Genomic DNA, 15,456 nt, shown 5'->3' on the forward strand with positions numbered 1-15,456 from the left:
TTTTCTTTTTTTGTTAATGACTGCTAACAAGTATGGCTGAAAACACGTGCGGTATTATGACCACGTGACCAGTTGCACGTGAAAAAACACTTTTGCCACTATAATGCTGTGCACATGATTTTGATCGATTCACCTGCACAAAAACAGGTGTAATCTGAAGACAATACGTGGCCATTACTGTTTAAATACACAATAAGGGCCCACAATGTTAACTGGTCAAAATGTTAAAATTTAAGGATTGTAAAGTTTTTAATATGCTTCAGTATATATGTCTCGTTTAGGAGAGAATTTAAGACCAGTGACCTTTTCGTATCCTATACTCCTGTCAGGTGGCACGTAGTTTGATGGCTAGTAAGTGCTGTCCTTGCTGTTTTTATTAGGCTTATGCCAAGTACCACTTGCAGAAGAAATGACTGTAGGACAATGACTATCATATCTACCATACTATGCCATCCGTCATAGCGCTATCATCTCTTTGTGCAAGTTGGCCCTGGACATGGACAAACATGTGTGACCTTGTAATATGGTGTAAACAATCATCACAGTGTTTGCCATTGGAGCAGATGAAGATAAATTTTAATCAAATGATATGTTTGCTTACAGATGAAGATACAGAAAAACATTTGATGTAAGTATTAAGTAAACAGTAACCTCAAATTTGAAATCAACTTGACAGACCAATGGTTGTTTTGTCTGTTTCTTTTTAGAGATCATTGTGACACACAACCTTAGCATACGATGTTTTGTTGAATGTTAATATAAATTTAACAACAATTTACTTTAGACTGTTTCAAGGTTTAAGTGCTCCTTAACATACAGTCAGGCAAAACAATGAGCTAATGCAATGCTGATCAGGTGCTTAGTTAGGTTAGCCTCATGTCCTTTAATTTCACAGCCAGTTAACAACCACAGTCACCACCCTTGAGTGAGTGAGTTGGGTTTAATGCCGCTTTTAACAGTATTCCAGTTATATCCCGGCGTGTCAGCTTAATGTGCGAGGAAAGCACGAAGTGATGCAGGTCTCGGACATTTACCACTTCGGTGAAACCCACGAGCACGGGTATGGTGGTGACACACCTAGAAACATAATCGGGGCGAACCGGAATTTGAACTCACAATCATAGGTTTCTTGCCTGCCCAAGGGACGCAACTCTGCACAGTAAATCACGGCGCCTTAGATGACCACCTCTCTTGAGGGAAAAGGATTTCACTACATATAACATTCACCTGTAAAAAAGTACCTTGGTGTTGTTTCCTTATCACATGTCTTCGAATGACAAAACTGCACCCATGTTTTGAAAAGTTTTATTCTTGATGCAGAAATTGTTACAGATTGTATATATTTCCTTAATCATATTTAATGACATATGTTCCTCCTCGTGTCAGCTATACTGGGCTTTCATCAAATCATGTTCAATATCCAAGTACACCAATCAATATTGAGTAGGTCAGTGGTCACATGACCAGGCTAAGAGTAGACTCATTTCTTGATAATATTGTATTGTATATGTATAAAGTATTCAACATCTCATCTTCAATAGGAGGTCAAGTGGAAGTCAAAAGAAAAGAAGATGTGAAAATGAACATGGTAACTCGTTTTGTGTCATGTAGCAACTGGTCAGGAGTATCCAATAATTTCCAATGACCGTTATACTTGTTATATTTCAAAAATAGATTTCTGTGTGTTTTAATAGCCTTTATAAATACTATAATTGTAGGCTTAAAAATAAGGTCAACTATCACTTGGTTGCCTCGATTTGAAATGACTGTCATTCTGTAAATTAAAACCTTTGGTATAGCATGTCTTCTAATGGTGTTGTGCAGTAATCTATGGTCATATTTTTGGTCCGCCGTCCGTCATATTCACCATAAACTGTTGTTTTTGTGTCTGAGGCATTTATTGACAGTAACTGACTTAAAACAAAATATAATAGAATTGTTTCCTGTTCTGCTCCTGTGTCGAATGTGTTTGAGCAAGTGAGACTTCTTCCTTCCAGTGATGCAAGAGAATGACGTTTATGAAGGAGGTGCAGCAGCAGCAGCAGCAGTAGCAGCAGGAGATGTATATTCCCAGGTCGTAAAGCCCAAAAAGACAGGTAGGATTTATATATTATGAACTCCTCCTTCTAACATTCATTTCATATGACATTTCAACACATCGTTGACAAAACCGTATAAAGCTATTTAAACTCACATTGGGTGTAGACGTGTTCAAGATGTGTATTTTCAAAGCTGTCTGTATTGATCGTCCCTGATTTGCTATTCATCATCCATGAAAGTTCATGATACATAACATTGTCACAACATACTATGTAGCCTACACCAATCAGAATTACCGTATTCATTTTGTCTTCTGTAATGTACACTTGCTATAGAACGGATATGATAAATGTTCTTCCTCAGGTGTATAGTTTGTAAATGCAGGAATCTGATGGCTGCCTCGCGTCCTGACAAGCCTTAGTACTAATCAATGGAAATAACATCAACAATTTAGACACTGCACAGTATTTTGTTTCAGTGAAACAGGATGATGAAGCAGTCTATGCAAAACCATCAAAGGAGAAAAAGACGAAGAAAGAAAAGGACAAAGATCTTGAAAGACAAAAAGGTAAATGAATCAAGCCACAGTCATATTGAAAACCCCATTTGAAGGCTCAAAACAAATGTTCCATAATTCCTGTGAATACAAAACCTCTATTTCATCATTGACATAAATCAAGTACTTTGGCTGTATACTGATTTTCAGCAAAAATCCTCTTCACTGTCAAGTTTCAAAAATCAGTTGTGCAAGTAATAGTATCGTGTTGCCCAGGACTCTTGTGCATGCTCAAGGCGGGAAACCTCGCTTCCTTCCTGTGTGTGCCAGTAACAACATTGTTTGTCTCGCAATTATTGGTAGTTGTCACAGGTGTAATTCAGTCTTATTTACCTTGTATTATCAGCAGTAAGTCCTGCTGCATTTCTGTGGAATCTGTGTAGTTAGGAGGTGATGTGTTGTGGGACAGGATGATGTCTCCTACATTTGCAAATGAATGGCCCATTTATGGTCGACGGGGACCATCACTCAGCATGAGATGCAGGGATGTGAAGTGGACTGATAACTCTTGCCTGCAGTGGACTTTTCCTCAAGATGGCAGAAACATGTCAGAAAGCAAAGAGGAAGGTGACAACGATCAAAGCCATATCTTCCCTCTTCACTGTTGCGGCCGATATCTGCCCACTACCATCACAAATATCTTAGATACCTCCCTCAGAGTCTCAGAGGGGTCCCCAGCTTGTGCTTCCTCAGATGATGTCCATAGACGGCTTGGAGCAGCTATTGAAGAAACAGCAGACTGTGAGACAATAATCGCCTGAATGCCATGTCAGCAGAGCTGGCTTCCATCTAACAGCAGCAGCAAGAATAAAGGCAGGCCCAGCATCACTGACCAAGAGGCTACGAGGGAGACAGACTGAACCAGGGTCAGTAAGACTGGGATATGAGTTGCACTTCCATCAGTGACAAGACTTTGTAGCCCAGCCAAAAGGCTGTCAATTCCATTTGGAAGGGACCAAGTTAACAGCAGCATCTTTGTGCCATTCGGACATTACTAGTCAAGAAAGCCATTCAGGAACTGAAGAATACTGATTACAATAAGGGTTTCTATTATCCAGTCTTCCTAGTTCTGAAGAAGAATACCACAGACATGCAGATGATCATAGATCTGAAGATTCCCAACAAATCATTTCTACTTGGACCAGCAAAGTTCCAGATAGAATGAGTATGAAAGCTTCGCACCACACTCGGATTTGAGACTGGATGTGAATCTTCACGATCCTATTCATCCTCGATCAAGGCAATACCTCCAAATGGCAGCTGATACAACTTTCAAGTTCCTCGATTGCTCCTTGGCTCCATTGCTCCTTTCTCAGATCACAGCTACGATCATCAAATGTGTGCACATCCAGCTAGTATGTCTACACAGCTACCAAGACGATTTTCTATTGGCTGATAAGGACAAGAATCAAATACATCAGAATATTATATTTTTTATCCACCCCATTTCTCATCTTGGTTTCCTTGTTCACCCATCAGAGATCGAACTGGTACAGGACATAATTGCATCTTGTTTGGGAACCTGGCGCCACATCAAGGCTTGATGTACAGAGGAAGGCTTCAACTACGATCACTCAAAGCATGGATGAATTTTGTAAGATCTTTTGAACATCTTTACACGGAAGCCTCCAACTCAGGATGGGGAACACATATGGACAACCTAACGTATCCAGAAACCTTTTAAATTGACGCCTTCCCTCCCTGGTCTCTTCTAGACAGGGCACTGCAAATGTTAGAGAACACAGAGTGCATGATCACCCTCATAGTCAAAGTATGAGGGCACACAATGGTTTCCGACTTCTCATTGAAGAGATTCATGAGTTGCTGGACGAAAGACATCTCCCGCTTCAACCCAGATTAGACATAATATGTGACAGTCTTCACATTCTTCATCTTCAAGCCCGGAAGTTATCAAGAGCAAAATGTCAGGCATCTGGCTACTCCAAGTCTGCTTCTACAGCATTGGCGTGATCTTGGAGACCATCTTCAACGGCTATCGACAACAAGAGATGGGACAAGTTATGCCAGTGGAGGAAAAGACAAGGAATGGGAGATGAGGATGTAACTTCCTATGGTGGTGTACTTCCTGCTCGAGCTACGCCAGGATAAAAAGTTCCGTCACAGTACAGTAGAGGACAATAGATTGGCTTAACTTCAGTTCTTCAACATGATGGGTTAGCCATAGGAAACATCCTATCCTAAAATGCTTATGAGATCACTTCTGTTGGAAGATGTTAGGACACTTTGCACCTTCCCGAAATGGAATCTATCAGTAGTCTTGTCTACTCTCTTAGGGGAACCTTATGAACCATTAACAAGAGCTACCTTGCTTCAGAAGTCCAGAAAGACAGCATTTCTTCTAGCCATGGCTACAGCATTGGACTTTTAAGGCCTAACTCACACAGATGATTGGAGTTATATCATGAACAGATCTCTCCCAGAAATTGTAGCCCAAAACTAAACATTTGGCAGCACTAGGGCTCCTGTGTCACAGTTGACATCACCAATTTCAGTAGTACATGTATAAGACAGAAGAAAGTTCCCCCTCTTTGTTATGAGTCATTGCATGGCAAAATCATTTTTTAGATTAACAATATAATTAAACAACGTATTATCAACAAATACCTCCATAATCTTCATCAACTGAATTTGAGTGTTTATGATGACGCAGTGGTACATATGTCCAAGTTGATTCACCTATTTATGTTATTTATATATCCATCAGCACATTAAGAACACCAGATGGTTGCACCTTCCAGTCAGTCACAGCTAGCAGCAAAAAAGTGAAAACCTACATGAGATAAAACAAATACAGGGAAAAACTATATAAGAGATGACCTGAAAATGAATCCATGGCCAACATTCAATTGATGTCATGTTAGGTTTACTGATACCCCAGCCTACAAACAGCAAAATCACTGGCACTTTTTATAGTCTGGGTTGAAAGATGATGGAAACTGCAACCTTTGATAAGAAACTGAAACTTAGCTTCAATAAAATCAAAAAGTTTGCACAATGTGGTTATTTGGTTGTTGAGATATAACAGTATGTTGAATACTACAAAAATAGGGTTCCCACAAAACCAGAGATGAGATTTGTTTTGTTCTGAAGGTATGTGCTGTGGTAAATCTTTTTACTATGACACTAAACTAAACTAGGCTAGTCATGTATGGTTGTAACAGGCACCCCTTTACCTTGCAGCTATCTAAGTGCCTGAGGCATTTATTGAATCAATTGAATGAAAATAAAGTAATATAGAATTGCTTGTCTGAGCTGCTCCTGTGTTGATTGTGTTGAGCAAGAGATACTTCTTCCTTCCAGTGATGCAAGATGCAGGAGGTGCAGCAGCAACAGCAGGAGGAGATGAATATTCTCTGGTTGTAAAACCCAAAAAGCCAGGTAAGGATTTATATATGATGAACTGCTTCTTTTATAGGGCAAGTAAACTTAACATCGCAATTTTGCAGATTTTAATACATGTACTTTAGGGTATGCTTAATCACAAATGCTGGATCAAAATTTGAATAACGGAACAGATGAAAAAAGCATGTCAGGCAAAATCATCTCCCATTCTAAAAAATCAGCTACAAACTCAACTATGGGGGTTAAAATTCTTTCCTAGTGTTTGACATGCTGTGCAATTTCAACAATAGGGACGGCGATCAGTCTGCCTGTTTCTGTCTCAGATTGTTTTAATCGCATTACAGGGCTTTTTCTGTCTGCTCATCTGTTCATTAGCATGTCCACAATTTAAGTCAACCTACGCCTTATTAGTTACAACAATTAAGATGTTGTCAGTGTCACTTGTGATAGAAACAATTGTCCAAATTTTGTGAAAACACCATGTCATTGTTTAAACTAATAAAGTAACTCCCTCCTGAGTGAATTGTACATAAACTGTTACCTTCCTGAACCTTACTCAATTGAGGCTTAAGTGTAAATACAACTTCAGTTCAATCTGCTCAGGAGGGTAATCCTTCACAGGCATTCATTGTGTGGAATAGGACTGAGGACAGTAGGTGGTTAATTGTCCGCAATCAGGATGTTACTCTTAAAAAGCTAGTTACGGACAAGAATTGTTATTTTAATTATGCTCTATGCCAAGATCAGAAGTCGTTTCACACACTCAACTGTATGCAATGTTATTTTGGTGGGATTAACAGAAATAGCAACTATTTTAGATTTTCCCTTGATTGACCGCTTCCTGACGTATCTGCATATACATGTAGCAGCATATATCATGTATATGACAAATGTTTTTATTGGCTGATATTTAGACTTGGTTACTGGGTCTATTTACCAGGTAATCTATCTTGTGATGCAACAGAATAGCCCTGTGATGCCAGTAAAAAATCTGATGCAAAGACAATATGGCTATCTGATAATTATCTGTTTTACGTTTTTCAACTTTCATTTTGGTCAAGCGTTTGTGATCAAGCTTGCACTAAAAGTATTAAATTTTGTAAAGCTCCTATGTTCACTAGACTTGTTCTTCAACCTTGTTTCAACCTTAACAAACAAGAGAACTTTTGACATAACCTGAGGCAAAATAAGCCTGGAAAGTTGTTGTCTTCATTAACTTTGGATAAATGAAACATATACTGGCACTTGTCTCAACTCTCACTGTGGCTGGTATATTGTCCTGCTACTCTACAGCCCAAGGTCCTCCCCATCCCAATCCTTGTATACTGGCTCTTGTCTCAACTCTCACTGTGGCTGGTATATTGTCCTGCTACTCTACAGCCCAAGGTCCTCCCCATCCCAATCCTTGTATACTGGCTCTTGTCTCAACTCTCACTGTGGCTGGTATATTGTCCTGCTACTCTATAGCCCCTCTATAGTCACTCGATGTAAGAAAAAAACACTTCTGTTCAAGTTGGCATCAGTGATTTTCAGGGTGCTTCAGAAGAGTAATGGATGGCCAGTGAGGCGAAGCCAACATAAAATACATACAAAATGTGGATTGGATAAATTGTGTCATGTTATTGTATTATTGTGTAAAAAGCTTAGAGACATAGAATAAATGATAGTTTAAGGGATTGCATATTTTTCAGCTTGTAGATCATTCATTATAGCTATAAATCTTTCAACTTTGTATTTAACTGCTAACAGTCTAAAAAATGCATCCAGTGACAAGATATTGTTTTTGATGCAGGATACATCTACATTAGAATGATATGATGTAAAAGTAACTGCTTGGAGTATGCCTAATAATATTTTCATTTAAATCAGCTTAGGACAAGTGCAAGTTAATAAATGTTCCAAATGTACAAGCAGTAAACTCTCAGATACATGTCCACAAATAAAGCAAATGTAACTAACTTCAGTTTCAACAGTTCTTTTAGTATTAGTCTTTTAGAACCTGTACTGAAAGTCTCATCATTTAACAGGTTTGGGGCCAGAAATCCTGTATTTTGGCTGTCATCACGCTACAAATGTCCTCAGATTTTCAACAGAAGTCCTGTAAACTACCAATAACTAGTTGAGACACTGTTAGTATCTCCCTTGAGCCCCTTCGCTCACTTGATTTCTGTGTGTGCTACTGTTGTCATATTTCAAAATGTAATATTGTGGGTAGAAGATGGCGTCATCTCCACCCTCTTGTGAGAAATGTGGAGACTTTGAGACTATGAGTATACCTCGTGCTTCTTGCTGGAAGTTCCGGCCTTCAGTATGTTCAGAGGAGTCATGATGTAATCTGTGTGCCTCACTTCCTCGGGAGGAGTTTGTCAAGATCTTGGAAGATGTCTAAGAGGAGGGATGTTGCTAACAATCAAGTCAGCAAGAAAAACACTCACGAGACACCTAAAAGAAAATTTCCTTCAGCACCTTACGACACACAAATAGTGGCCATCAGAATGGAGAAAGCTAAGAAAGCTTCCCCAAGAGAGAGGTGAAGTATCATGACTAGATGCATGTGTGATAGGTCTGACGACCGAGACAATCTTGATCATTCAACAGGAAATACATTAGCCACGGGCACCAGAGTGGTTAATTCGGATCCACACAGAAGACAGGATGGTTGGAATCTAATCTCCACTAGGAACAGCTGTATGGGCATGGTGACCCACCAACTGCAATATCTGGAACAATTCGAGCTTATGACCACGGGATATCTGCACGGTCTGCAAAGAAACCTACTAGGGCAGATACAAGGATTTGGATCCACTGCCTATTTATCTGATGACCTAGTCAGTGAGAAGCCGGATGCCAGTGCACTTAGGGTTGCATGTGCACATCACCAGAACCGTCAGGAACCGGCTGAAAGCAGCAGGACTGAGGGCTAGACGGGTCTTAAAGCGTCCCTTGATGAGAGATCACCACAAAGCTGCTCGTTTAGCATGGTGTATTGCGTGACAGAACTGGAATCTGAGAACTTTGAGATGGATCCATTGGTCAGACGAAAGTTGCCTTCTGCTCCATGTCACTGATGGAAGGACGAGAGTTTGGAGGCACTGTATTACGGCCTACAACTCAAGGAACATTAAGCCGACTGTTGCATATGGCGGGGGCTCGGTAATGGTTTGTTGGTGTATCTCTCACGATTGCAGGTTGGATTTGGTCACCATAAAGGGAAACTAAACAGGGGGCCAGTACATCCGGGATGTTTTGAGGCCAGTCGTCGTTCCTCATTTTGACAACCACAATCTTGCTACTCGACCTCAGTACATGGATGACAATGCCAGGTCTCATCATTCGCATGCAGTCGTGGATTACATGAGGGCCAATGCAATAACGACTCTACCCTGGCCAGCAATGAGCCTAGATTTGAACCTCCTTCAACATGTTTGGGATATTCTGGGGCGGCGCATACAGGCACGAGATCCTCCTGTACAAGATTTACGCCAATTGGAAGCAGCATTGCATCAGGAGTGGTTGTTTTTGACCCATCAATAGATCCAACGTCTGACTAGAGGTATGAGACGTAGGGTGGGATGCATCAGCCGGCACGTGGCGGTTATACCCGCTACTGATCTGTTTCACGTGTCATGTCAAGTAGAGACTTTAAGGAACGTTTTCACATGAAACAACAAACATAACTCGTTTATTTAATCCTGCAGCTCCATACTTTTTTTAGGTATTGTCTGAGGTCAAAAACAGTACCTGTGTTACCATGATGCTTTGTCGGTAAATTTCAATGACAACTCACCAATATCTTCTTTATTTGTTGTCAAATGTTTGTTCTATCCGATGACATTGGTATCGCCCCGCTACTGTGGTCAGTCGATCATCCCATGCCATGTTTTTTGCCATTTGTCCTGGTTCAAAAATAGAGCTGTGCTTAACATTTTTCTTTGTGTATATGTCAAGGTATCTGCAGTCTGCATTGGCATGATCCAGGTCAGTTTATCACATGGGTTGCTAGACAGGATTGTGAGAATGCGGGAGGAACTTCGCACCACTCATTATGGATGTCCACACAGCTCACGTGTATCTGAAGTCAGCATCTTCTTTTGCACGTGCATACAAGAACACCCATCCTATCTTATCGCCCCAGTTATTTAATAGCACTCTCAACAAGGTCTTAGTGCAAAACTGCATTTCATAGTTCCCCCTGGAAGAAATTTGTACCATCAGGGAAGGTCTTGCATCGGCAAACAGTATAAGCTGGAAAGATAAACCGCTGCATCCACCCAGAAAATCAGATCACAATCGGCGAGGAGGAGGACACTATTGTAGTTCTGGCTACAAAGGGGGCATTACTGCCGAAAGAAGAGATCAACGTTGTCTAAGACCCCCAAAATACTTTAACAAACCCTATCTACCTGGCTACGTCTATGGACTTTGATTCTCGCTGACCAAAATTCAACACATCCCTAATACCATGACCAGTGGGGGGATGATGGGTGCCATTCACAAAAAAATGAAACTTCATGTTGACCACTATCTACAATGTGTGGTTCTTGAAGGATATAAGCTTCACGTGGTGGATTACCAGGATAACTGTTATTTCCAACTTTGGAATTTCACCTGTTCACAACGGGGAGGAAAGTAGCTACAGAGTGGGACAAGCCTCATCTTGAGTCCTTGTTTTAGCCCCTTAATGCCGAGCGCCAGACAGGGTAACAATAAGTACCATCTTTTACCCCCGACCTTCCGCTCTCTGGGTGGACACCCTACCACTAGACGACAGGGGAAGTCAGAAGATGAGGAATGTATATGGGACATGTAGCTATTTCTATGGTGGTGGTTTGTTTTATTCATGTTCGTCAGGATGCCAAGTTCTGCCACAGCACCATTTGAAGGATACCGTTCTGCCTTATCACCTGTTCTTCGGCATGACAGGCTGTCTATTGCGGATCATCCTCATGAGATCAATTTTCTTGGAGAATGGGAAAACCTCTCATACTTTTCCCAAATGGAAACTATTGGTTGTATCAGGGCACAATGCATCAGGGCTCCAGATAATTTTTCAGTATCAGGAGTATGTACTCCTTATTACTTACTGAAGAGTACACTTGGAGTACTGAAAGGAATTTAATGGATTAATCTTGTATTTCATTTTAGATATGCACCACAGCATTGCTACTCCCATGTAAACAGGTCAATAAAAAATAAAAAATACTTCTTTCGTTGCTGTTCATGTATGTCTATTGTATGATACTGTGTGTATTTTCTGGTAAACAGTTTTTTTAAGAAATTATAAGAAAGGTACTGATATCCCACTTATTTTCAGAAATGTTTCAAGAAACAGTAAGTCACTGATGAATAATTCCTCGTATAATCACCTTTTTTCATCATTATTAGCTGAATATTCTAATATTGCTTTCTTTTACCAGTTTAACATGGTTTTCATAACAAAGTAGTGATGTATTTAACCTCATTCTTTACTTTGGGCATTTGAAAATGTCATTGTGATAGCAGGATGATCAGTATATTTTGTGAAACACGTCTTGCCTGCTGTCTGGGATTTTTTTAACCACCATGCCCATTTTCTATCATCCTTGTTAACCGTTTCTCCATATATCTACTAAATCATGGTTCTGAACAGGTTCGGGAACTATATTTCTAGGCTTTGGGATTGTTAATGTTTTTGTAATTTTTTTAATTAGATGGATTGAGAACTAAGTTCCAGTCTCCACATATTACAACAGATTAATTTTCGAATTCATCAATGTTATCAAACCAATTGTGACAAAAGCTGGATGATATTGATTGTCCCGAGAGACAGTTGCTTGAGGATACCTAATACCGTCAGTAGTTGTATCATCAATAATATAGTTTCCATTTAAATCTTGCTAGCTTTTTTTAATGTTTTTTCATCTATAGGTATATGCCACATGCCTTTGTGAACAGAATATAATTATACAGGTTGTTAAACATTCAATAATACGTTTCTTTCAACATGTGCATCATAAATATATTTAGCTAAATTAAAATTGGTTACAGTGTTAGGATTCCACGATGATAAAAGGAGGTTAATTTGTGATAGCTTGGATGGAGATGAAACTTGGTTTTAATATAAATTTGTCTCCAATAAATAAAAAGTGACATTCAGTTTCAACAGTTTAAACTGCATAACTTCCATATACTGTATTCGACGTAATAAGCGCCCAGGGCGCTCTCAAAATTAGAAATAGGGGGCTTTTATTAGAATATTATTTTGGTGGAAAAAACAGAGTTGAAAGATAAATTTTGTGGTTTATGCTGACACACTGAAATGTTTACATGCGACAGATACATTTTTCCAGAATTTAATTGCCCATAATTAAGAATGCATATAACACACAAGTGCGTATTTTACGCGAATAAATAAGTCTTGTGTACATTGATCAATCGGAAGGAGTGCATATTGGGATTGTTCACTAGCCAATATATTAGCAAATACCGCTGTGGGCACTTATTAGAGTGGGGCGCTTATTACGTCGAATACGGTACTTACATGTAGTGGAATATTTGCATGACGCCAACATTCAATTTCAACTTAATCATACAGACATGCATATCACTTGTTTTTTACGTCAAAGGATATGAACACAGTTATGTTTAGAACATGTGACAACATGTTTACACTGACAGCCATACAAACAGTTGTATCGAAGAATAAAATAGTTCATCAAAAAGAGAGGTATTAAATTGGTCTTCAGTAACATCGTTTGTAGTTTGGTCACAACAAATATATTCCAATAATATCCTCATTTGATGAGAAAGGTCTGTAATGAACTACATCAATAAGTCAGTTACAATGACTGCGTGTTTAAATACATTGACAGGATGTCATAATGGCCGACATGATAAATGTAACAAGAGATTTCCGAAGTTTATAATGAACCTGTGGTATTTACAAGTATTAGTCATCATTGATCAAGTGGCCGATAATTATAAGATGTGTCAAATAGACAGTGATGTAAATTCATAGATTGCTGTAGACTGTTACTTTAAGTCTAGACACTGATCAAGTCCATAGTTTGGATGTGTATTTCTTCGCTTTTTTCACTGGGCTGGGTCATGGCGAGTATATAGTTGTGAATGTACATTCAGCTAAACTCTCATACTAAAATGCAGAGTTCAAGATTAAAGGGACTAAATGATCAGAAACAAAAAAGCTTTTGTACGTATTCGTCATGTGGAATTCCCTGGGGTTTCCCCAGGAATGTGGAAGTAGTTCACCAGTGTTTACATCATTTCAAGAATACAGTCTCCTGAAAGCTGTAAGAATGTCAAACTTTGTTGTTCGCACGCTTATGAACGTCAGTTACACAGTCATGTGACCGGCCTCTCATCCAATGGTAAAACCGTACATCGTGTAAACTTCATGTAATGAAATTATAATAAATTCTCTAAAATTATGGAATATGTCTAAGGATGCTAAAGCATAGTCGATAACTATTTTGTTTTTTGTCCGCATTTGCCATTCAGTTTATGAATGTCAAGAGTAGAACGCATTTCTAGGAGTGATTTGCCATAGAGTTAACTTTAAAGGCACAGGAGAGTCTTGGCTCATCAAATTTGATAGAATGTCACTCAAATGATTGTCTCCTTCAAAGTGACAGATATTGTCATCTATGATGTTATCTCGATCTCTAACTGTTCTACTATTCAAATCACAGAAAACAAGGGTAGAAAGTGCAGTAGTAAAACCACACCAATGGTACTATATTTCTTGTCAAAACTTGACGAGGCCTCTGGGTGAACATTGATAAATACACATAATATTTGTCTATCATAACCAAACCTTTCTTTGTCAAACAACACAGAAATGTCATTTTCACCAAACATGATATCAATTTTAGCAATGATAATTTAACTTAAACTAAAATACCTCCAGAATAACAACCAAACTGTGATAACTTGTTTGCAGGTAAACAAGACGTTTCATAACGTCAAAAATTACAGAAAAAATAAATATCAGGTGTCCATGTTTCATATAATCCTACAAAATCCTGTAACATTCCAGGAGAGGAAACAGTTTGCTTGGATTGGAAAGCTGATTTCTGCCCTGTGGGGCCACCCCCCACACCCTAGAATCGATGTCAAATATACATGTATATTCAATTCATTGTTAAACAAAATTGCTTCCCCTATAGCGTTTTATTTTATTTGGGGAGATAATTCATTGCAATCCCCATTCATTTGTGTACCGTATATATTTTTCTCTTTTTTCATAAGTTCATTACTTTTTGTGCCTATATTTTCAGCAAGCCCTTGGTATTTGACCGATTTTGTTCTTATTCTATCAGCCATGGATTGTTAACATTGTAGTAGATTGCTTAGTTAGCTTTATATATATTTAATGGTTTGTGGTATGCCTACTGAACTGACAAATTTAATTGAGATTAGAACAATAATTAAAATTAGATTTGGTAACTGTTTGATTGGCATTCTAGTAGTTGGTGATTGGGTAGTCATACATAACTCTTTAATGTGTTTGTGGAATAAGACTGAGTAGAAACAAGATATGTTATCACTCAGTAGAAGGTATCACAAAATCATCTGAAAACTTAAAAGATAATAAAAAGTCCACTGTATCCCAATTATTGGGTATTATGTCATTTATTCAAATATCTTCGATCACACCTGAAGTGTTATTTCACCGAATAAAGTTTCTGTACCTGTCCGACTCTGGTTTAAATGTGTTACTACAGCTTCCCAGTATGATATACGTGAGACATAATTGTATTCGACATTATGACCTTAATTAGTTACTCCAAATGTTAATTAACAGTAGATCTGCAATAAATATTATGCCTTAGTCATGCTGCATGTATTTTAACATATGGGGTATTTAATTTTAAGATGCTGAAAAGAAGAACAAAAATATGAGGAAGAAAAGAGGTAAGAATGTTATGTCATATTATTTTATATTTGATTTGGTTGTTTGTTTGTTGTTTAACACCGCACTTGGCAAAATTCCAGCTATATGATGGCGGCCTGTAAATAATCGAGTCTGGACCAAACAATCCAGTGATTGACATCATGAGCATCGATCCACACAATTGGGATCGATGACATGTATCAACCAAGTCAGTGAGCCTGACCACCCCATCCCGTCAGCTGCCCCTTACGACAAGCATAGTTGTTTTATATTTGAAACATCAAGAGAGCCAAATACTTTGATGGGATTCAGTGCCTCCTGAAATCATGCAAGAAACAGATTATGAATACCCCTGTCAGTACTTACAATATGTCACGATCATACATAAAACATGTTATTAGTATGACTCAGAATTCATTAACAGTAATAGTCAGTATGGCATCAGAACGTCATTCTTGTCGCACAACCTTTCTAGTTAAGCAATCCAATTTTGTCTCCTACATACTTAATATTCTCTTATAATTCATAAATGCTTTCAAGAGGATATTGCTGGCAAAAAATTGGCTTTTGGGATGACTAATTAGTGCATATTTACTATACAATA

At 38.7% G+C, this 15,456-nt stretch overlaps 1 protein-coding gene across 1 annotated transcript; it reads left to right on the forward strand.

Moving 5' to 3' along the window:
• Positions 1-1,999: 1,999 nt before the first annotated feature.
• LOC139441704 (uncharacterized) lies at positions 2,000-14,872 on the forward strand. The gene is made up of 5 exons (XM_071222503.1): positions 2,000-2,096; positions 2,519-2,608; positions 5,918-5,995; positions 11,274-11,290; positions 14,834-14,872. The coding sequence occupies exons 1-5, from the start codon at positions 2,000-2,002 to the stop codon at positions 14,858-14,860; spliced, it is 309 nt and encodes a 102-aa protein (XP_071078604.1). The 3' UTR covers positions 14,861-14,872.
• Positions 14,873-15,456: the final 584 nt, after the last annotated feature.

Source organism: Haliotis cracherodii, unplaced genomic scaffold (genome assembly GCF_022045235.1).
Source record: "Haliotis cracherodii isolate W230 unplaced genomic scaffold, xgHalCrac1.p SCAF_43, whole genome shotgun sequence".
Classification (NCBI taxonomy): domain Eukaryota; kingdom Metazoa; phylum Mollusca; class Gastropoda; order Lepetellida; family Haliotidae; genus Haliotis; species Haliotis cracherodii.